The 23,113-nt window shown below is 45.9% G+C and overlaps 1 protein-coding gene across 1 annotated transcript in view; it reads right to left on the reverse strand.

The window, feature by feature from the left end:
- CCNF (cyclin F) overlaps positions 1–23,113 on the reverse strand; it is a 45,935-nt gene that overhangs the window by 17,317 nt on the left and 5,505 nt on the right. The window contains 11 exon segments of the mRNA XM_070761023.1: positions 439–526; positions 3,121–3,301; positions 5,402–5,525; positions 6,794–6,958; positions 10,394–10,545; positions 12,242–12,319; positions 12,420–12,451; positions 12,454–12,526; positions 17,342–17,392; positions 19,270–19,463; positions 20,673–20,740. Of these exon segments, the coding sequence (XP_070617124.1) occupies positions 439–526; positions 3,121–3,301; positions 5,402–5,525; positions 6,794–6,958; positions 10,394–10,545; positions 12,242–12,319; positions 12,420–12,451; positions 12,454–12,526; positions 17,342–17,392; positions 19,270–19,463; positions 20,673–20,740 (1,206 nt within the window).

A 23,113-nucleotide genomic window follows, 5' to 3' on the forward strand; every position in this document is an offset into this window, starting at 1 on the left:
TGATTATGTTCTGAAATGATATAAGATGATATAAGATGTAAAACAACATATACTTGCTCTTTTTTTTATCTTTGTATTATAATAAAAAATATTTTTTTAAAAAAAAAAACGGGGATGGTTCACAAAGACTACTAGGTACAAATAGAAACATATATTGTTTCCATAGCAAGGAAGATAAAAGCAGGAATGGTTAAATTGAATGCCTTTATTTAAAGAGGAAAATATATTCTTATTTGAATAGCGCTTTGGAATTTGTGCTCGTGAAGAAGAAAAAAGAATCCAAAACTTTTGGTTTTGTTGATTAGAAAGATTTGGTGTTATAGAAATGGCTAGTTGTGTATAAGCAAAGGCAAAAAGTGGAGGTTGGAGTGTGTTTAACTTTTACTGAGCTAGGATGTATTGGAAGTCAATCTTCCCCCTTGTACTTCAAAGACTTACCATTTCTTGTGGAGACTCAGCACACAGGGAACCAGGTCTTCAAGGGAAAATCCTGTAATTTCTGTTAACTGGCTAGTCCAAGGGCGAGCTGGAGACAGGACAAATGGGGAAAACAACAACACACACACACACACATATCAGTAGTGCTATTTTTTAAATCTTCCGCACAGCTTAACTTTATCTCGACTCAGGAGTAACAACAGCATTTAGATTTAGGGGGTGGACAAAAAATGGAAACACCTTGTAGCTCTTCCGTGGAATCCAGATTTGTGAAGCTCCCTTCAAACAGTTTTTGTGGAAACTGGGTTCTGTACGCGTCTATTGAGCTCTGCAAAGATTTTAGGAGCTGCGGTCTTGCGATCGGCTCTAACAATTCGCTTTAGAGTCCGACGGTCTCTCTCAGACTTCGACTTTCGACCAGACCTGTGCTTGGCTGAGGACGTTTTCCCTTCTCTTTCAAAAGCAGTCATTACTTTTGAGACATGACCTCTTGAAACGCCAAATATTCGGGCACTTTCTGTTACACTAGCGCCTGCCATTCGAGCACTTACAATTTGGCCTCTTTGAAAGTCTGAGAGGTCTGCCATTTCTAGGTTATAACCAATTTCCTCAATTTTCTTTTTTTAAAAAATTACATTTATATGCCGCCCATTTCCTCGCGGACTCAGGGCGGTGAACAACAATGAAATTGTTATTCAGGCCTTGTGGCTACTGGGCACTGATCTTATAGTGGGAGGCACTGATTAGACAAAAGTATTTTGAGTATCATCACCTAAGAGGTCTGGTTTTCTTGGTCCTGCCAGTTACAAGACATTATAGCCCTATTTGCTGCATTTTAAAAGCAGGAAAATGTATGCTAAGGATGCATCAGCTATTAAATCAGTTCCCCTACTATAAGGAGGAAAAAAGGCCTTTGTTACAAACTGTTTGGATTACAAATAGGATTTCAGCCCTAAAGGGTTCTTATCCCAAGTACAGTATCATAATCTTGCGGTTAGAACAGATAATGTTGGCAGGATGCCCTATTAGTCTACTATGGCTCAACCTTTACAACTTTAAGACATGTGGACCTCAACTCCCAGAATATTCCAACCAGCCATCATGGCTGGGTATGAATTCGGAGAGTTGAAATCCACTCCTCTCAAACTTGCTTAGGCTGAGAAACACCAGTCTATGCAAAATAAACAGCACAAGGTAGTTTAAAAAACATATCAAATAACAGAATTTTTCAAAAACAACATTAAAATATGTCAAGTTTTGATTGATTTGAACATGTTCAAACATTAGGATGCCAAAAAGTCAAGTGTTTCCATTTGTTTGTCCATCCCCTGTATATACCACTTCATAGTGCTTTTACAGCCCTCTCGAAGCGGTTTACAGAATCAGCCTCTTGCCCCCATCAATCTGGGTCCTCATTTGACCCACCTCGGAAGGATGGAAGGCTGAGTCAACCTTGAGCTGGTGGTGAGATATGAACTGCTGAACTTCAGCTAGCAGTTAGCTGAAGTCACCTGCAGTGCTGCACTCTAACCACTGTGCCACTCAGCTCAGTTTGAAAATATTCTGCGTCTTCTTTCTCTTTTATCTTCATTGTTAGCCCATCCATTTCTGATTTTTTTTTAAATCACGTGACCTTGGGGAACAGTACAACAGTCGCAAGAATGAAAAACAGTTGTACGTTTTTTTTTCAGTGCCACTATAATGACAAAAAGGTCACTAAACAAAGCATTGCAGGTCGAGGACTACCCGTCTACCAAGGCCATTCTCCATATCATTCCATCAAGCCAAAGTGTTGTGGCCTGTTATCAGCCAGCGGAGCTGATGGCAGACTTGGAGGAACATGGTCCAGTCCTGGAATCTGGGGAAGGCTCTGCATCCAAGGCAGAGAGGGGGCCAAGACTGTCTGGCAGTTTTCAACTGCCTTTGGAGTCTGATATGAATGGAGCAGAAGAACAGCTGGAGCCTGTTCCCAATGTGCAGATGCGCAGAGTTGCCAGACAAAAGCGAAAGAACAAGAGGAGTAAGACCACAGGTGGATGGTGAATGGCCCCTCCCACAGGGAATAAAGAGCAGTGTAGGAAAGGGGAGTTTGCAGGAGACAAGAGCCAGGGTGACGCAGTGGTTAGAGTGCAACACTGCAGGCTACTCTAGCTAACTGCTAACTGTAGTTCAGCAGTTCAGATCTCACCACTGGTTCAAGGTTGACTCAGCCTTCCATCCTTCCAAGGCCAGGAAAATGAGGACCCAGATTGTTGGGGGCAATAGGCTGATTCTGTAAGCACTGTGAAGCAGTATACAGTAGTACCTCTAGATACGAGTTTAATTCATTCCAGAAGGGAGCTTGTATGTCGAACAACTCGTATGTGGAACAAATGGCTTTAGACTTTGTTTTCCCCCTCCGAGATAACCAGAAGCAAGGATTTTTGCGCCACCTAGTGGACGCTCGGCTCATATCCCGAATTTGAGCTCGGGTCCTGAACAGAAATTTCTCTCTCCTCGTGGCTCGTAACTTGGAATACTCGCATGTGGAGCAGCTCGTATCTAGAGGTACTACTGTATAAGTCTAAGTGCTATTGCTAATGCTTCGTGATTTGGGAAAGCCTAGATCAGAACAAGCGTAATCCATTCAACAGATTGTGGTAACCAAACAACCATGTGGTCTTTGTTCGGATTGGGACTCACCTTGTCTGTGCAACACTTTTGCTAACAACAAAGCTGCTGCAGATAGACGGGCTGGGGAGTAGCAGCAAAGGCCAGTGTTGAGGAGGGAAAGTTCACAGATAAAGCTGTATAGGGATGCGGTCCTTCTCTCCAGTGAGACAACATTCAGTAGCACTTCCTTATAGTCAACAATAGTAGGTATCTTTAAAAAAAAAGACATATATATATAAAAGAAAACAGGAAGTCAAATACATTCCTAACCTGGGCAACAACAGTTAATTTAATTTATTTGACTTATATGCTGCCTAATCCCATGGGACTCAGGGCGGCTTACAACAATAAAACAATACAATGCGATGCACAATCAAAGACAAATGGGTCAATTCTTTGTCAAGTGGACCAGGAATTCCCTGATAATTCCCTGATATTTCCCAAACCGCTGATTTCTCTATTTTCCAGGTTTGCTGGGCACCCTGTGAGTCGTGGGCAAACACAAATACAGTGTTCCCTCGATTTTCGAACTTTGCGAAAAGTCTATACCACGGTTTTTCAAAAATATTAATTAAAAAATACTTTGCGGTTTCCCCCCCTATACCACGGTTTTTCCTGCCTGATGACGTCATATATCATCACCAAACTTTCGTCCTTCTTTAATAAATATATTTTTTAATAAACTTTAATAAAGAAACATGGTGAGTAATAATCTAAAAGGTTGCTAAGGGAATGGGAAATTGCAATTTAGGGGTTTAAAGTGTTAAGGGATGGCTTGTGATATTGTTCATAGCCAAAAATAGTGTATTTACTTCCGCATCTCTACTTCGCGGGCGGTCTCGGAACGCATCCCCTGCGAAAATCGAGGGAACACTGTACAGTATAAAACAGTCTTTGCTGAACACCGGCTGTAATTTCAACTTCATTAACAGCCAGCACGAGTCCATGCAATAATAAATCAATTTTTATAATAAGGGTTTTTAGTTGTTTTATTAAATTGGATTGTTACATGTTGTTTTTTGTCATTGTTGTTAGCTGCCCCGAGTCTGCGGAGAGGGGCGGCATACAAATCCAATAAATAATGATGATAATAATAATAATAATAATAATAATAATAATAATAATAAATCAAGTGTGAGCAAAGAGTCTTGGAGATATCAGGAAGCTTACAATGGTTGGCAAAATGCCCAGAAGCAATTTGCAGGAAGAAAGCCGAGAGCAAGAACAAGAGCCAAGCAGACATTTCTGAATTCAAGACATGAAGGCATATGAACGAGCATTGTGCCCTGCAAATTGCTCCCTGTGTCCTCATCCCTTAAATAGGCCAATTAGCCCCCAAGCCTACTCTCGAGGAGACCTCCTCCTGAGGAACCACTGCTGCCTTTTGGCACCAAGTCCTCTCCAGCCTCCTCACTGTCTGACCCAGGCTCCAGCTACACAGGCCACTGGTGCATCACTACATCGGCCTCTTCACTGGCAGGATCTGCTACAAGTTGCAACAGGCTGCTTGTGGACCACAATTACTTGCTTTTATAAATCAAACACAGACAGGAAGGAAGGAAAGATATGATAGAAGGAAGGAGGGAGGGAGGAAGGACATTATAGAAGGAAGGAGGTTGGAAGGGAAGAATGGGAAGGAGGGACGGAGAAAGGACATTATAGAAGGAAGGAGGGAGGGAGGGAGGAATGGGAAGGAGGGAGGGAGGAAGGACATTATAGAAGGAAGGAGGGAGGGAAGAATGGGGAGGAGGGAGGGAGGGAGGAAGGACATGATAGAAGGAAGGAGGTTGGGAGGGAGGAATGGGAAGGAGGGAGGGAGGAAGGACATGATAGAAGGAAGGAGGTTGGGAGGGAGGGAGGAAGGACATGATAGAAGGAAGGAGGTTGGGGGGAAGGAATGGGGAGGAGGGAGGGAGGAAGGACATGATAGAAGGAAGGAGGTTGGGGGGAAGGAATGGGGAGGAGGGAGGGAGGAAGGACATGATAGAAGGAAGGAGGTTGGGAGGGAGGAATGGGGAGGAGGGCGGGAGGGAGGAAGGACATGATAGAAAGGAAACAAATATAAGGTTTCAATTTTGAATCTGAGTTGAGAAAGTCACAGCGGAATCAAATAGCATTGGAAAAAATTCAAAGCAGTGACATTTCTTCAATATTTCTTCACGCAGCAGTAACAATATGACAATCCACGTCCAAAATATCCTCTCAAGTACATCACTTCCAACATTGCTATTAGGAATGAGTGGACAGGTATAGTCCTCAACTTAGAAGCATAAGGCTTAAGACCAAGTCCATCCTCTCCGCACAAGTTTACCTTTATCCTGCCTTCCAGGGCAGAAATGATCTCTCCCATCATCCTCACGAGGTCTTCATACTTGTACGTGTTGTCTGTTAACCAAACCGCTTCGCGAATCGTCAGAATCTCTTTGCTCACAAAGCTGCAACGCAAGAGAGCGATTTGCATAAAAAGCCAAACACCGCTGGAGAAATCCGGGAGGCCCTGTTTCTTACTAACCTGCCCTTCCTGTTGTGAGTGCTCCTTGTCCACCTCAGGTCATGTCATGTGAGGCGGATGAGCCAGGCACCTCTGGGTACCCTGGGCCACGGGGGGTTGCCAGAGGAAGCTGAGAGCGAGAGTGAGGCAGAAAGTGGCTTGAGTGAGCTACTAGAGGGGGCTGATGTGACAATGGGTGAGTGGTCCCAGTCAGAGAGTGAGGAAGACATGTTTGTGGAAAACAATTGGATAAATCCTCACTATAGAAGAATGGCCAGAAGGCGAGAGGAAACATAGAAACATAGAAGACTGATGGCAGAAAAAGACCTCATGGTCCATCTAGTCTGCCCTTATACTATTTCCTGTATTTTATCTTAGGATGGATCTATGTTTATCCCAGGCATGTTTAAATTCAGTTACTGTGGATTTACCAACCACGTCTGCTGGAAGTTTGTTCCAAGGATCTACTACTCTTTGTAAAGGCCTAGGGGGAAAGCGTATCTCAATTCCCCCATACCTGGCGGCAGAGATGGGTTTTAAGTAGCTTACGAAAGGCAAGGAGGGTGGGGGCAATTCTAATCTCTGGGGGGAGTTGGTTCCAGAGGGCCAGGGCCGCCACAGAGAAGGCTCTTCCCCTGGGTCCCGCCCAGCGGCATTGTTTAGTTGACGGGACCCGGAGAAGACCCACTCTGTGGGACCTAACTGGTTGCTGGGATGCGTGCAGCAGAAGGCAGTCCCGGAGATAATCTGGTCCGGTGCCATGAAGGGTTTTATAGGTCATAACCAACACTTTGAATTGTGACCGGAAACTGATCGGCAACCAATGCAGACTGCGGAGTGTTGGTGTGACATGGGCATATTTGGGAAAGCCCATGATTGCTCTCGCAGCTGCATTCTGCACAATCTGAAGTTTCCAAACACTTTTCAAAGGTAGCCCCATGTAGAGAGCATTACAGTAGTCGAGCCTCGAGGTGATGAGGGCATGAGTGACTGTGAGCAGTGACTCCCGGTCCAAATAGGGCCGCAACTGGTGCCCCAGGCGAACCTGGGCAAACACCCCCCTCGCCACAGCTGAAAGATGTTTCTCTAATGTGAGCTGTGGATCGAGGAGGACGCCCAAGTTGCGAACCCTCTCTGAGGGGGTCAATGGCTTAAATTGGTAAAACCAGACCGAGTCACCCACCAGCACCCCCAAAATCTATAAGGGCTTACCGGGTACAAATAACCATGCATGCGATTCCTAAAAGCTGCAGCCGAGCCCGAGGCACAGATCTTAATTTCAAGTACCGGTCCACACAGCCAATGGTCATGTGAAGGCAGAGGCTGGAGAAATCTTTCATGGTGGCGACTTCTACCAGCCAATCGACCAGAATGTATCTGAAAGAACAAATAAAACAAAAATCAAATCAAATAAAGCAGTTAGAAATTCAACTTTGCTGTCTGATGGGAATCAAATTATCCTACCGTGCTTCTTTCATCAATCATTTCCCTTTTAAAAGAAAAAAATTAAGATTTCTTCACGAGTAAACAGAATAGAAACATAGAAGTCTGACGGCAGAAAAAGACCTTGTGGTCCATCTAGTCTGCCCTTATACTATTTTCTGTATTTTTATCTTAGGATGGATATATGTTTATCCCAGGCATGTTTAAATTCAGTTACTGTGGATTTATCTACCACGTCTGCTGGAAGTTTGTTCCAAGGATCTACTACTCTTTCAGTAAAATCATATTTTCTCATGTTACTTCTGATCTTTCCCCCAACTAACTTCAGATTGTGTCCCCTTGTTCTTGTGTTCACTTTCCTATTAAAAACACTTCACTCCTGGACCTTATTTAACCCTTTAACATATTTCAATGTTTCGATCATGTCCCCCCTTTTCCTTCTGTCCTCCAGACTATACAGATTGAGTTCATGAAGTCTTTCCTGATACGTTTTATGCTTAAGACCTTCCACCATTCTTGTAGCCCGCCTTTGGACCCGTTCAATTTTGTCAATATCTTTTTGTAGGTGAGGTCTTCAGAACTGAACACAGTACAGTGTTCCCTCGATTTTCGCGGGGAATGCGTTCCGAGACCGCCCGCGAAAGTTGAATTTCCGCGAAGTAGAGATGCGGAAGTAAATACACTATTTTTGGCTATGAACAGTATCCCAAGCCTTCCCTTAACACTTTAAACCCCGAAATTACAATTTCCCATTCCCTTAGAAACCATTTAGATCAGTGGTCCCCAACATTTTTTCCACCAGGGACCAGTTTCAGCAAGACAATTTTTCTATGGCCCAGTGGGGGCGGAAAGGGGCGTGGTTGGGGGGCGGGATTAAGCATGGGGGTGCTGGTCCTCCCCGCCCCTCTTTCCTGCCATCGTCCTGTGGCCGGCAGAACCTGCCTCCCAAGCCCTCTTGCCCAGCGGGGGCTAAGCGCTGGAGAGAGGGGGTCAGGCTGGCCCTCCTGCCTCCCCCCAGCCAAAAACGCAAAAGCGCCCCGCGGCAGAAGCCAAAAGAGGCTTGAGGCTCTCGGTCCTTCCCGCCCCTCTGTCCCATCCATCGTCCTGTGGCCGGCAGAACCTGCCTCCCGAGGCCTCTTGCCCGGCGGGAGGCGAAGCGCTGGAGGGAGGGGGTGGCGGCATGAGGGCCGGCAGCTGCTGACTCCACGGACCGGTGCAACATGCCCTGCGGCCCGGTACTGGTCCGCGGCCCGGTGGTTGGGGACCCCTGATTTAGATTATTACCATGTTTATTTATTAAAGTTTATTAAAAAAATGTTTTTTTAAAGGCAGACGAAAGTTTGGCAATGACATATGATGTCATCGAGCGGGAAAAACCATGGTATGGGGGGGGGGGGGGAAACGCAAAGTATTTTTTAATTAATATTTTTGAAAAACTGTGGTATAGACGTTTCGCGAAGTTCGAACCCGCGAAAATCGAGGGAACACAGTCTTCCAAATGTGGTCTCACCAGCACTCTATATAGCGGGATCATAATCTCCCTCTTCCTGCTTGTTATACCTCTAGCTATGCAGCCAAGCATCCTACGTGCTTTCCCTACCGCCTGACTGCACTGCTCACCCATTTTGAGACTGTCAGAAATCACTAAAGAAAAAGAAAAAATGAAAAAAAAAATGAAAAAGAAAAAAATGAAAGAGGGATGACTGAAGAAAGTAAAATTAATGAATTATCACCTCCGTTTCAATAGATGCTAAGAAATGCATCAATGTCAGTTGCTACACGAATGGTTCAGCCGGTACAGGGCAATACAGTGTGATGACAGCAAAAATGGAGCTACGCGGCCACCTCCAGCTAACTGGCAGAAGGGTGGGCGTGTTGGCACAAAATTTGGCGTCCTGCACGGAAGCAAAAATATCGGCAAAAAATTGCCAAACTCTCGCTTCCATGTGCATCCTTGCGTGCGATTTTGCAATTTCCTGCAGGTTTTTAGCACGGGGGACCGCATGGTGTTTGAGGGTGCTAAGGAATCACCCCAAATAGAAACCCCCAAACCATGTTCATCTTGACCTTAAAAAAAACAACAACTGGCAGAAACCGGGTAAGATTGCTAAATTTTGTGAGATGTCAACCTTTTAAAACCTACTTTGAGCTCCAGATTGTTTCAGGAGCAACCTGTAAACCTAGCAGCAATTAATAAATGATGTTTTCCTGACCCCCCCACCCCACCCAATCAGAGATTAAAATTCCAAGTTAAAACAAAAAAAACCTTAGTTTTGTAAAGGGGTTTTATACCTGCTGGTCTAGCTAGTTAAGCCGGTTAGGGTCACTCAACGGTGAGATGGATAGCATATAAATTGAATAAAAACAGTGGTACCTCTACTTACGAACCTAATTTGTTCCGTGACCAGGTTCTTAAGTAGAAAGGTTTGTAAAAGAAGCAATTTTTCCCATAGGCATCAATGTAAAAACAAATAAGGCATGCGATTGGGGAAACCACAGGGAGGGTGGAGACTCTGTTTCCTCCCAGGAGATTCCTAGAGGCCCCACGGAGGCTTCTCCCTGCCTTTTCCGGCCCTGTTTCCTCCCAGGAGATTCCTAGAGAGGCCCCACGGAGGCTTCTCCCTGCCTTTTCCAGCCCTGTTTCCTCCCAGGAGATTCCTAGAGAGGCCCCACGGAGGCTTCTCCCTGCCTTTTCCGGCCCTGTTTCCTCCCAGGAGATTCCTAGAGAGGCCCCACGGAGGCTTCTCCCTGCCTTTTCCGGCCCTGTTTCCTCCCAGGAAATTCCTAGAGAGGCCCCACGGAGGCTTCTCCCTGCCTTTTCCGGCCCTGTTTCCTCCCAGGAGATTCCTATAGAGGCCCCACGGAGGCTTCTCCCTGCCTTTTCCAGCCCTGTTTCCTCCCAGGAGATTCCTAGAGAGGCCCCACGGAGGCTTCTCCCTGCCTTTTCCGGCCCTGTTTCTTCCCAGGAGATTCCTAGAGAGGCCCCACGGAGGCTTCTCCCTGCCTTTTCCAGCCCTGTTTCCTCCCAGGAAATTCCTAGAGAGGCCCCACGGAGGCTTCTCCCTGCCTTTTCCGGCCCTGTTTCTTCCCAGGAGATTCCTAGAGAGGCCCCACAGAGGCTTCTCCCCACCTTTTCCGGCTCCGTTTCCTCCCAGGAAATTCCTAGAGAGGCCCCACGCAGGCTTCTCCCTGCCTTTTCTGGTTACAGTTTCGGAGGCTCAGTTTTGTAAGTGGAAAATGGTTCTTCAGAAGAGGCAAAAAAATCTTAAAACATCTGGTTCTTATCTAGAAACGTTTGTAAGTGGAGGCGTTCTTAGGTAGAGGCACCACTGCAAATGACAAAAAAAACAGCCGGATGGACGTCTTTACCTCATCGTCTCATTCATGCCTTTCTGGACCGTGAAAATGCTTTGCTTGCTCAGAGGAGCAGAGGCCTGGAAAAACTGGGAGATCATCTCGATGGATGTCTTGTTTTCTGGCCCCAGTTGGCTTCCTTTCCTGCAAGCTTTGGCGAGGGTGATCTGCACGAGGGAGAAAAGCAACCCAAGTAAAGACAACGGAGCGCAGCTTGAAGGAAATCAAACCCTGAGGGACAGATCCTGAAGCTCAAATTATTTTGGCCACCCAATGAGAAGAGCTGTGGTGAGCCGCCCCGAGTCTACGGAGAGGGGGGGGCATAGAAATCTAATAAATAAATAAATAAACAAACAAATAAATAAAGAGAGGACTCCTTGGCAAAGACCCTGATGTTACTGTCGTGACTGGTCTAAAAATCTAAAAATCCCAATTATTTAAACCCATTCATCCAAACTTCTCCCAATCACAACTATACTATTGGTTGGAGCAGAATGTCCACACTCAACGGCGTGGGACGACATGAAGGCCAGAAGGGTGAGGGCAGTGCAAATCACTGGGGGGGGGGGGGGACGGAGCTGGTTCCAAAGGACTGGGGCTGCCCCAGAAAAGGCCCTTCCCCTACGGCCCCACCAGATGACATTGTTTGACTGATGGGACCTGGAGAAGGCTGACGGCGTGGGAGGATATGAAGGCCAGAAGGGTGAGGGCAGTGCAAATCTCGGGGGGGAGAGGAGCTGGTTCCAAAGGATTAGGGCTGCCACAGAAAAGGCCCTTTCCCTAGGCCCCGCCAGATGACATTGTTTGGCTGGTGGGACCTGGAGAAGGCTGACGGCCTGGGAGGACATGAAGGCCAGAAGGGTGAGGGCAGTGCAAATCTCAAGGGGGGGGGGGTTCCAAAGGACTGGGGCTGCCACAGAAAAGGCCCTTCCCCTAGGCCCCGCCAGATGACATTGTTTTCGGCTGATGGGACCTGGAGAAGGCCGACGCCGTGGGAGGACATGAAGGCCAGAAGGGTGAGGGCAGTGCAAATCTCTGGGGAAGCTGGTTCCAAAGGACTGGGGCTGCCACAGAAAAGGCCCTTCCCCTAGGCCCCGCCAGATGACATTGTTCGGCTGATGGGACCTGGAGAAGGCCGACGCCGTGGGAGAACATGAAGGCCAGAAGGGTGAGGGCAGTGCAAATCTCTGGGGAGCGGGGGGAGCTGGTTCCAAAGGACTGGGGCTGCCACAGAAAAGGCCCTTCCCCCAGGCCCCGCCAGATGACATTGTTTGGCTGATGGGACCTGGAGAAGGCCGACTCTGTGGGATCTGACCGGCCGCTGGGGTACATGAGGCAGGAGACAATCCTGTAAGTAATCTGGTCTTAAGCCATATGGTAAAAAACACCCAAAGAAGAAAAAACAACAAGAAAAAAATCCACCCAACCCTCCCGTTTTTAGAAATGGTTTATGGGGGAACACACACACGGAGAGAGGGAGTGAAAGAGAGGGGGAAAAAGAGAGAGAGAGACGGACAAAGAGATACCTGTTTCCCACAGAAAAGAAAACACCAGGAGCCACAAAACCTGGGTGGGTGTGGCTGGGGAGGGGAATCATGTGATTGGGTAGGAGTGAATGACTTCGAGCTGGCTACGCCCATCCAGCTTTTGGTGGCTCCCGATGTTTTTTTCCCCTGTGGAAAACGTGTCCAAAGGGCTCTTTGTTTAAGGTTGCAGACCCCTGCTCTACTCCTAAAGCCACCGAGGGGCTACTGCCTCATTCCTCTTGACAGTTTTCATGGACAGCAAGTCTTCTCTTCGTCCACTGAAGTCGTGCTCACATTATCTTTACAAAGTGAGTAATTTTAGAACCAGGAACCATACCTGAGCTTCCCAAGAACCTTTGGCTGCGTAGTCCCTAAGTTGTCTGAGGCTCTGGAGGTATCGGCCAGGATCTGACATCTGTAAAGAAAGGAAGGGAGTCATCACAAGCTTCTCTCTACCTCCACAGGTGGTCCAAGGAATTCTTCCTGGAAGCCTCTTAACACCAAAGGTTTTGAACTCACAGCAGCTTTTTATTATTCTCCCACAAGAGTATGAGCTGTGCAAGCAGCCATGCTTTGAGGAGTCCTCAAACATCTCCAGGGCTTCTTTCCTCTTCTCTTCATCCTAAGAAAGAAAGAAAGAAAGAAAGAAAGAAAGAAAGAAAGAAAGGAAGGAAGGAAGGAAGGAAGGAAAGGAGAAAGAAAGGAAGGAAAGAAAGGAAAAAAGGAAAGAAAGAAAGGAAGGAAAGAAAGAAAGGAAGGAAGGAAAGAAAGGAAGGAAAGAAGGAAAGAAAGAAAGGAAGGAAGGAAAGGAAGAAAGAAAGGAAGGAAAGAAGGAAGGAAGGAAAGGAAGAAAGAAAAGGAGGAAAGAAAGAAAGGAAGGAAGGAAAGAAAGAAAGGAAAGAAGGAAAGAGAGAAAGGAAAGAAGGAAGGAAAGAAGGAAAGAAAGAAAGGAAAGAAGGAAAGAAAGAGAGAAAGTGAGGGAATATGGCTTTGTTCAGGGATAACATCACTTTTAACAGTTCTGGATATGATTTGGTTTTCACGGTCAAGGTACCCTATTTTTTGGAGTATAAGAAGCACCCCCTCCAAAAAACCGTGGTTGAAAATTTCGGTGCGCCTTATAGACCGAATAAGGGGTCTGTTTTTGGGTTCCCAAACTTTTCAGGTGTGATGGTTTTGCCTTCCCCCAGAAGCAATCTGCAGGCTAAAAAGGGCTGCAGTTTTGGCAAAAACAGGACACATGGAGAGTTTGGGAGGCCAAAAATGGGCCTGTTTTTTGGCCTGCAAAGTGCTTCTGGGGGGCGGGGAGAGCAAAAACAGGATTGTTTTCTTCCTCTAAATCTAGGTCCAAAAATATGGTACATGCAGCTGCAAAGGTCATATATGTGACCATTAAACACACAAAAAATAAAAGCACAGAGATCATAAAACAGCTGCAGCTGTGTAGCCTATCTGCCTGATTAAGCAATATCGTCTATAGCAATGTTTCCCAACCTTGACAACTTGAAGATATTTAGACTTCAACTTCCAGAATTCCCCAGCCAGCATCGTGTTCACAGCTGCTGGTTTGTGTGCCTCCTTACTTTCTAGTACAGTGATCCCCCGAGTTTAGCGATCTCGATCTTTGCGAAACGCTATATCGCGATTTTTCCACCCGATGACGTCACTCCCTTCCTTTCTCATCTTTCTTTCTCTCTCTCTTTCTCTATCTTGCTTCTTCCTCTCTCACACTCTCTTCCTCCCTCTCTCATCTCTTTCTTACCTTCTCTCTCTTTCTCTATCTCTCCCCCTCTTGCTCTCGAGCGGCGGGGTGGCACCCAGGGAAGGTTCCTTCGGCCGCCTACCAGCTGATCTGCTCGGCAGCGCAGTAGCAGCGAGGAGCCGAAGATGGGGTTTCCCCTTTGCGTGGGCAACGGGGAAACCCCATCTTCGGCTCCTCGCTGCTACTGCGCTGCCGAGCAGATCAGCTGGGTGGGCGGCCGAAGGAACCTTCCCTGGGTCTTCAACTCCCAGAGCGGCGGACAAGCGGAAAAGCGGCGGACAAGCGGGCAGGCAGGCGGCTCCTCAGCTGCTGGGTCTTCCCAGGTGCGGAAGTAAAAACACCATCTGCGCATGCGCGGCCATGGAAAAAGGGGCGCGCATGCGCAGATGGTGTTTTTACTTCCGCACCGCTACATCGCGAGAAATCGATTATCGCGAGGGGTCTTGGAACGGAACCCTCGCGATAATCGGGGGGATCACTGTAATCCCTTCCTCTCCAATAAATAGAAGAGCCAGGTTGGCGCAGTGATTAAGAGGTGCAGCATTGCAGGCTTCTTCAGCTAACTGCTAGCTGTAGTTCAGCAGTTCAAATCTCACCACCGTCTCAAGGTTGACTCAGCCTTCCATCCTTCCAAGGTGGGTAAAAATCAAGGACCTAGATCAGTGATGGCAAACCTTTTTTTCAGGTGCATTAGCGATATTGTAGATGTGCAAATGCCCACCCATACTTCAATGCTTGGGGAGGGTGAAAACAGCTTCCCCCACCCCATGGAGGCCGGAAACAGCCTGTTTCCCAACTTCCGATGGACCCAGTAGGCTCATGCTTCATCCCTCTCCAGGTTCCAAAGTGGTTCCCTGGAGTCAGGGGAGGGTAAAAACGTCCTGCTCCACCCCCACCCCCCCCGCCCGAGGCTCTCTGGAAGCCAAAAATACCCTCCCTGAGCCTCTGTAAGAGCCAAAAATCAGCTGGCCGGCACACACGTGCATGTTGGAGCTGAGCTAGGGCAACGGCTTGCGTGCCAGCAGATATGGCTCCGCGTGCCACCTGTGGCATCCATGCCCATAGGTTCGCCATCACTGATCTAGTGTTGGTTATGACCTATAAGGCCCTTCATGGCACCGGACCAGAATATCTTCGGGACCGCCTCCTGCCGCACGAATCCCAGCGACCAGTTAGGTCCCACAGAGTGGGCCTTCTCCGGGTCCCGTCAACTAAACAATGCCCGTCTGGCGGGACCCAGGGGAAGAACCTTCTTTGTGGGGGGCCCGACCCTCTGGAACCAGCTCCCCCCTGAGATTAGGATTGCCCCCACCCTCCCTGCCTTTCATAAACTCCTTAAGACCCCACCTCTGCCGTCAGGCATGGGGAGAGATATACTAAAACATCTCCCCCTTGCCCATGTTTGTTTTGCCATTTGATTGATTGACTGTGTGCCTGTTTTTTATATACTGTATATTGGGACTGCTTTATGAATTTATTAATTTTAAATTGTAATTAGATTGGTGGGCATCGGATTTGTTACGGTATTATGTACTGTTTTTTATTATTGTTGTGAGCCGCCCCGAGTTTGCGGAGAGGGGCGGCATATAAATCCAATAAATCTAAATCTAAATCTGATCTAGATTGTTGGGGGCAAAATGCTGATTCTGTAAACTGCTTAGAGAGGGCTGTAAAAGCACTATAAAACGGTATAGTGTTCCCTCGATTTTCAGGGGCGATGCGTTCCGAGACCACCCGTGAAAGTCGAATTTCCACGAAGTAGAGATGCGGAAGTAAATACACCATTTTTGGCTATGAACAGTATCACAAGCCTTCCCTTAACACTTTAAACCCCTAAATTACAATTTCCCATTCCCTTAACAACCATTTTGATTATTACTCACCATGTTTATTTATTAAAGTTTATTTTTTAAAAAAATTATTAAAGGCGGACAAAAGTTTGGCGATGACATAATAATAATAATAATAATAATAATAATAATAATTTATTAGATTTGTATGCCGCCCCTCTCCGAAGACTCGGGGCGGCTCACAACACGATAAAAACAGTATTATACAGGCACAAATCTAATATTAAAAAAAAACTAAAAACCCTATCATAATTAAAAAACCAAACAGCACATACATACCAAACATAAATTATAATAAGCCTGGGGGAAAGGTGTCTCAAATCCCCCATGCCTGGCGGTATAGGTGGGTCTTAAGTAGTTTACGGAAGACAAGGAGGGTGGGAGCCATTCTAATCTCCGGGGGGAGTTGATTCCAGAGGGCCGGGGCCGCCACAGAGAAGGCTCTTCCCCTGGGGCCCGCCAGACGACATTGTTTTGTCGATGGGACCCGGAGAAGGCCAACTTTGTGGGACCTTATCGGCCGCTGGGATTCGTGCGGTAGCAGGCGGTTCCGGAGGTACTCTGGTCCAATGCCACGTAGGGCTTTAAAGGTCATGACCAACACTTTGAATTGTGACCGGAAACTGATCGGCAGCCAATGCAGGCCACGGAGTGTTGTAAATACGTGGGCGAATCTGGGAAGCCCCACGATGGCTCTCGCGGCTGCGTTCTGCATGATCTGGAGTTTCCGAACACTTTTCAAAGTAGCCCCATGTAGAGAGCGTTGCAGTAATCGAACCTCGAGGTGATGAGGGCATATGACATCATTGAGCGTGAAAAACCATGGTATGGGGGGGGGGGGAACCCATGAAGTATTTTTTAATTTATATTTTTGAAAAACCGTGGTATAGACTTTTTGTGATGTTCGAACCCGCAAAAATCGAGGGAAATGCTATTGCTATAAATGCTAAATACAGAGATTAACTTTCTTGTTAATTATCCCGGTGCTGGAATAAGCATTTGGAAGGTCAAGGGAGTAAGAAAAATGAAAGCTGTCATATCCATGCAATTTTCCACTTAGCAACTGCTTCACACCACGACCAAGTTGCTGGCCAATTATGTATACTGTATGTTCTGTCTGGGTGCCCCCAGACTTCAGCACCAACTGGAAAAAACAGCCAGACACGCTGGTAGAAACAAAAGCACTTTATAATTTGAAAATAAACACAGAGGAAAACCTGTTCTTCCCCACAGGCAGGCTATGAGCATTCACAGCAGACCTCTTGCTGGCACACCCACCTTTTCCCCTCAAGGTTTCAGTATTCAAAGTCACAAGCCAGAATTCCAAGACGCCAAAGATCACAGCCAGGTCTCACGACTCCCAAAGATAATTCTCCACAAACCAGGAAGGGTGGGTCTGCCTTTTTAGCCTTTCCGGAGAGCACCACACCCAAACCCAGCTGTTGCCCATTCAGTGCTTGAAGTACCTGGCTAATTGTCCCCTTCGTTGGGTTGCCCTTCTCTGCCGGAAATCTATTATTCCTTGTGCCTGGTCATCTAAAGAATCCAGGCTGCTTGCTGGGGAGAGCTCCCCCTCGGGCTGAGATTCCTCCTCCTCGTCTCCCTCCTGTTCCTCATCCTCCCCCCCTGAGCAGAGAGCCGGCAGAGGGTCAGCCGTTCCCTGTTCCTCATCCTCCCCCTCTGAGCAGAGAGCCGGCAGAGGGTCAGCCGTTCCCTGAGGGGCCTCAGACGGAATCACAACACCTGTATATAATTTCAAGAGCATCAAAATTCAAAAGGTATTTCCAGCACATGATCGCAGAGTGGACGATAAAATGGTCCTTACCTCAAAGAGACTCAAAACTTTTGCCAAACAGTAGAGAATCGATCCTCGAGTCTGCAGAAAGATCAAAGTCGGGTGGGTGGGTGAAAGACACATTTAATATAAAGAGAAACTAGTAATAAACGTTTTCAAAACTGTGTTATGATTTTTTTTCTTTTCTGCTTGCAAAGGTAGGTTGTTTTTAATTATCACTGCAAATTAATCTGAGAATAGTCATGTAAATCACTGTTATACATTATAATTTTTTAAAAAAATGTTGTCACTGTTCTTTTTTAAAAATAATTTTTATGGAACATTTTTTGAGTTCAAAACATATATGGAAATGTATACATTTTCCTTCTTTGCAACATTTTTTGCATCGCTAGGACATTTTAAAACATATATTTTATGTTTGGTATGTATGTGTTGTATGGTTTTGTATGTGTTGTATGTGTTGTATGGTTTTAATTGTTGGGGTTTTATATATCTTTTTTTATATATCTAATATTAGATTTGTTTCCTGTTATATTGTTTTTATTATTGAGAGGAGCGGCATACAAATCTAATAAATTGAATTGAATTGAATTTCAGGTTTCACAATTTTATCCTCTTCAATTTCCACTTCTATACATTTCTATTATATACATATAATTCTATTCCTATACATTTTTATTATATATAATTTACTGTTCTATTTATACATACAGTAATACCTCGTCTTACGAACCTAATTGGTTCCCGGGGGAGTTTTGTAAGATGAAAAGTTTGTAAGACGAAACAATCCGTGCAACAACAAAAAAAACCCGCAAAAAAAACGCCGCCGCCTGGCTGTCACCTTTTAAAACTTCCGGGTTCGGCGTTCGGGAGGCCGCTGAGAAGCCCCGCCGCCCAGCTGTCACCCTTTAAAACAGCCGAGGGGAAGTTCGGGTTTGGCGTTTGGGTTCAGGAGGACGCTGAGAAGCTCCCCGGCTGTTTCAAAAAGCGACAGCCGGGCGGCGGGGCTTCTTGGCGGTGGCGAGTTCGTAAGAAGGAAAAAGTTCGTAAGAAGAGGCAAAAATTTTCTGAACCCCGGGTTCGTATCTCGGGTGTTCGTAAGACGAGGGGTTCGTATCATGAGGTACCACTGTATCATATTGTACCGTATTTCTACCTTATTTTCTACTTCCCTTATGATCATTGTGTTTGGTACCATATAGTAACTCCTTTGTCATTTTTCTTCCTTTATTCTCTTCTCTAAACACTCATACCACTTTTCCCATACTTTACAGTATTCTGCTTCCTCTTTTTCTTATATTTCCTTTGTTGTTATACAACTGCTCAGCGCACTGTTCAGCCTGGAAAATGTATGATTGTTGCAGAGAGACTGGTTGAGTCAAGGGCAGGAGTCAAATGGGGATTTAATCTGGAATCTCTATGTAGGCACAAAAGAATGAAATCTGACTCCCCTTGAATGCTGAAACCTTAGTTCTCTAGTCTTTCCTAGGTGCAAACTGTCAGTCTGAGAAGATTCCTGTTTATAGACTTGAGCAGCTAATCGAACCCTTCATGGTTGTTTACACCTGCAACTGGTTTAAATGACGGTTTTATCACCTGTAGAATATATACTTGTAGCTCCTTGGGCATAACCTATCAACCTATTGTCTGAAATAAATAAGGACTAGAAATTTAAAACAAGTCAAAGAAGTTGCATTGAGTGGCTCGTACAGTCATATAGATATCAATTTCCCTGAATGCAAATTACTGCACCCATGCTGGGCAACCCTAAGGCAGAGGTGGGCAAAGTTGGCTCTTCCACGACCTGTGGACTTCACGTGCCCACTGATAACCTGGAGCTGTGCGTGCATTCACACCAGTTGCGCCGGTAAGTGCAATCCACCCCTCATTATGGGGTCACTAAAAGACGACAACCCTGGGCAACCACAGGTTCCGCCAATCGAGCAAAGATGGCTTACTTTCCGCTGCTGAGACTCTCTCCGGAGGCTCTCGTACACCACCGCTTTGCAACAGCTCCCACCCAGAGACCAGGGGGGACGGATGAAGAGCCAGACAAAAGGCACCGCGGACACATTCAAGTACTCGGCTTGGCTGAAAAAGTGGGAGGCCTTGAGCCCGTTCACTTCTGCGCGGCCTTCGTCGGAAACCGATGCTAAAAAAAAAAAGAGAGAAAGCGATACAGGAGGTGATCAATCTGGAGGCAGGATGGAATTTCAACTACCAGCTAAGGTCCGTACTTGTGGCTCTGGGGCAGCATATGGCGCAAGAGATCCATAAAGAAGGGCCCATCTGTTCCCGGAATTTTCTGCCCACCCCGGTAGGTCTGGCAAAGCAGGCCTTCTCCAGGTTTCTTTGGTGAAACAGGGTGAGCATGCCTTTTGCCAGAGATTTGGATAGCCCTGATCTTGTTGGCCTTCAGGAAAGTGGGAAGGAAGGAAGGAAGGAAAGAAGGAAGGAAAAAGAAAGAAAACAAAAAGGAGGGAAGGAAGGAAGGAAAGAAAGGAGAAAAGGGAGGACAGGAAAGAGAAAGAAGCAGAGAAGAGGGAAACCATGAAAGAGGAAGGAAAGAAAAAGAAAGAAAGAGATGAGAACCAGGAAGGGAAGAGAAGGATGGAAGGAAGGAAAAAAGTAAAGATTTGGTGAGAACCAGGACAGATGGAAAGAGGGAAAGAAAAGGGAGGGAGGGAGGACAAAAGGGAGGACATGAAGGAGAAAGTAGCAGAAGGAAAAAGCAGGAAGAGGAAGAAAGAAAGAAAGAAAGAAAGAAAGAAAGAAAGAAAGAAAGAAAGAGAATTTGGAGAGAACTAGGAAGGAGGGAAGGGAAGGAAGGAAGGGAAAAAAATAAAGATTTGGTGAGAACCAGGATGTGCGGACAGATGGAAAGAAGGAAAAGGAGGGAGGGAAGAAGGAGAGGAGAAAAGGGAGGGCATGACTGAGAAAGCAGGAAGGAGGGAAAGCAAGGAAGAGGAAGGAAAGGGGAAAAAAGAATTTGGTGGGAACTAAGAAGCAGAGAAGGGAAGAGAAGGGAATGGAAGGGGGGAAGGACAAAAAGCTTTAGTGAGAACCAGGACGGATGGACAGACGGAAAAAAGAAAAGGAGGGAGGGAAGAAGAAAGGAAAAAAATGGGAGGACGGGAAGGGGAAAGAAGCGGAAAGGAGAGAAAGCAAGGAAGAGAAAGGAAAGGAGAGGGCGGGAAGGACCGTGATGTAGCAGAGCGCTATTTTTTCAGACTTGTACATCAAAACTCAGCTATGGGTCAACTCATTTGTCACAAACCAGGACCCATGTCAAGCAGAGCTGGGCCTGGCTCAACCTGACAACCCAAGACCACCGTCTCCAAAGTGGGGAGCACACACTTACGGCCTTCGTTGTAGAGGTAGGCTATTCCAAGTTTGACAGCAGCTTCAAAATTACCCTTTTCTGCAGCCCTGAATGAATACAGAGGGGAAGAAACAAAACAGAAAGCAGCTCGTATCTGGAGGAATTCAGAGCTCAGCAAAATACAGGAGAGATATAGAACAAATTGGGGTTTTATTAGGTCTCTATCCATAACTGTTGGGTTGATAATATATTGGCTGCAGGTGTTGCAGACCGCCACAAGAGGGAGCTAGAGTTCATAGCTTATTTCTTTGAGTCACCCTCTCTGTTTCTCTTTGTCTGGCAACTCACTGTTAATGGCTACTCTATTAGGTTAGCTCTGCAATCTCTCTGTATTGTAGTTATGTATATCAGCTAAAATGTGTTTAGGCTTGATATTCTCTTTTACTGATTATGACAAAGAAAACTGGTAAGAAAGACTACTTAATAATATTTGGATTGTTATTCTGACTTATTATGTGTATGATTTTAGACAATTTATCTGAATATGTTAATTCTCAAAGTAAACTTTAATTCAAGTTAGTATATCTGTGTGTGGCTGAGTCGTTATTCACAACTAATCTCAATCTAAACGTTTCTGCGTGTGCACAACCTTGGTAAACAAGGATTACTCTGCTCATACATTAACAGGTTTCATTCTCCCCTTAACTGTCTTAACCAATACATTTGGCAGGTCAATCAACATCCCCTCTTGAACAGACCACCGTTACCCCGAGAGAGGGTGAAAATTTGAAAGGGCAAGGCCCTTTTGCACTAAAAACTGTTCTTTTATCCACTGTGAAAACATCTAGGTCATTTCCTGACAGTTGGAACAATTCACCAGTGGAACAGCTTGCCTCCAGAAGCTGTGAATTCTCCAACACTGGAAGTTTTTAAGAAGAGATTGTCTGAAGTGGTGTAAGGGTTTCCTGCCTGAGGACGGGCTTGGACTAGAAGACCTCCAAGGTCCTTTCCAACGTTTCCTTTGCTATTCTAGAAGCTAATAGAATTAGAATAGAATTATTGGTTGGCCAAGTGTGATTGGACACACAAGAAATTTGTCTTTGGTGTCTATTCTATTATATTCTGTTGTGATTCAGTCTGAGGCTCCTCAGGGAATGGCTGGAACTCTGCCGGCTCCATGCTCAGAGGGGGAGGACGAGGAACAGGAGGAGGACCAGGCAGACGGGGAAGAGGAATGTCAGGACGAGGAGGAGGGGGAACAGCCTGTGACCCCCGGGGGGGAGCTCTCCCCAGCGAGTAGCCTGGAGTCATTAGATGAGAATGCACAAGCCATCATATATGAGGCAGAGAAGGGCAGCACAAAGAAGGGGACAATTAGCCAGGTACTTCCATCCCTAATAGGCAACAGCTGGGTTTGGGTGTGGTTCTCCTCAGAAAGGTTGAAAAGGCAGGCCCGCCCTTCCTGTATTGTGGAGAGTTATCTTTTGGGAGTCCTGTGACCTTGCTTCGATCCTTGGCGTCTCTGACTCTGGCTTGTGGCCTCGAAGGCTGAAAACTTGGGGGAGGTGTGGGTTTTATTATCTACAGTGGTGTGTGTGCCAGCAAGAAGCCTGTTGTATTGTCTGGCCGTCGTGACTCTTCTGTGAAGCTTCACAGCATTCGTTTGCAAGAACAGTTTTTGTTATCTGTGTTTGTTTTCAAAGATATAAAATGACTTTGCTTTTTACCAGCGTGTCTGGCTACTCTTTTTAGTTGGTGTTGGCGTCTGGGGGAACCCAGACAGAACATATTCCATATTTTATTCTATTATTCTATTCTATTCCATATTCTATTCTATTTTCTATTCTATTATTTCGTTCTAATATTCTATTTTCTGTTATATTCTATTTTCTATTCCATATTCTATTCCATTCCATACTTTATTCTATTCCATTCCATATTCTATTCTCCTTCTGTTCTGTACTGTTCTCTTCTCTATTTTCTCTTCTCTTCTTTCATTCCAATATTTTACTTTATTCTCTATTCTATTCTATTTTCTATTCTATACTCTACTCCAGTGTTTTTCAACCAGTGTGCCGCGAGACATGGTCAGGTGTGCCGCGAAGCTCAGAGAGAAAGAAAGCAAGAGAGAGAGAGAGAAAGAGAGAAAGAAAGAGCGAGAGAGAGAAAGAGAACAAGAGAGAAAGAAAGAGAGAGAGAGAGAACAAGAGAAAGAAAGAGAGAACGAGAGAGAGCAAGAGAGAGAAAGAAAGAAAGCAAGAGAGAGAGAGAAAGACATAGAGGGAGGTAGGGAGGGAGAGAAAAAGAGAGCAAAAAAGAGAGGAAAGAAGGAAGAGAAAGAAAGGGATGGAGAGAGAGAGAAAGAAAGAGGAAGGAGAGAGAAAGAAAGAGGAAGGGAGAGAAAGAGGGAGGGAGAAAGAAATAGAGTGAAAGGGAGGAAGAGAGAGAGAGAGAATTATTTTGTCCAAACTTTTTTTAGT

This window comes from Erythrolamprus reginae, chromosome 9 (assembly GCF_031021105.1).
Source record: "Erythrolamprus reginae isolate rEryReg1 chromosome 9, rEryReg1.hap1, whole genome shotgun sequence".
NCBI classification, from domain to species: Eukaryota; Metazoa; Chordata; class Lepidosauria; order Squamata; family Dipsadidae; genus Erythrolamprus; species Erythrolamprus reginae.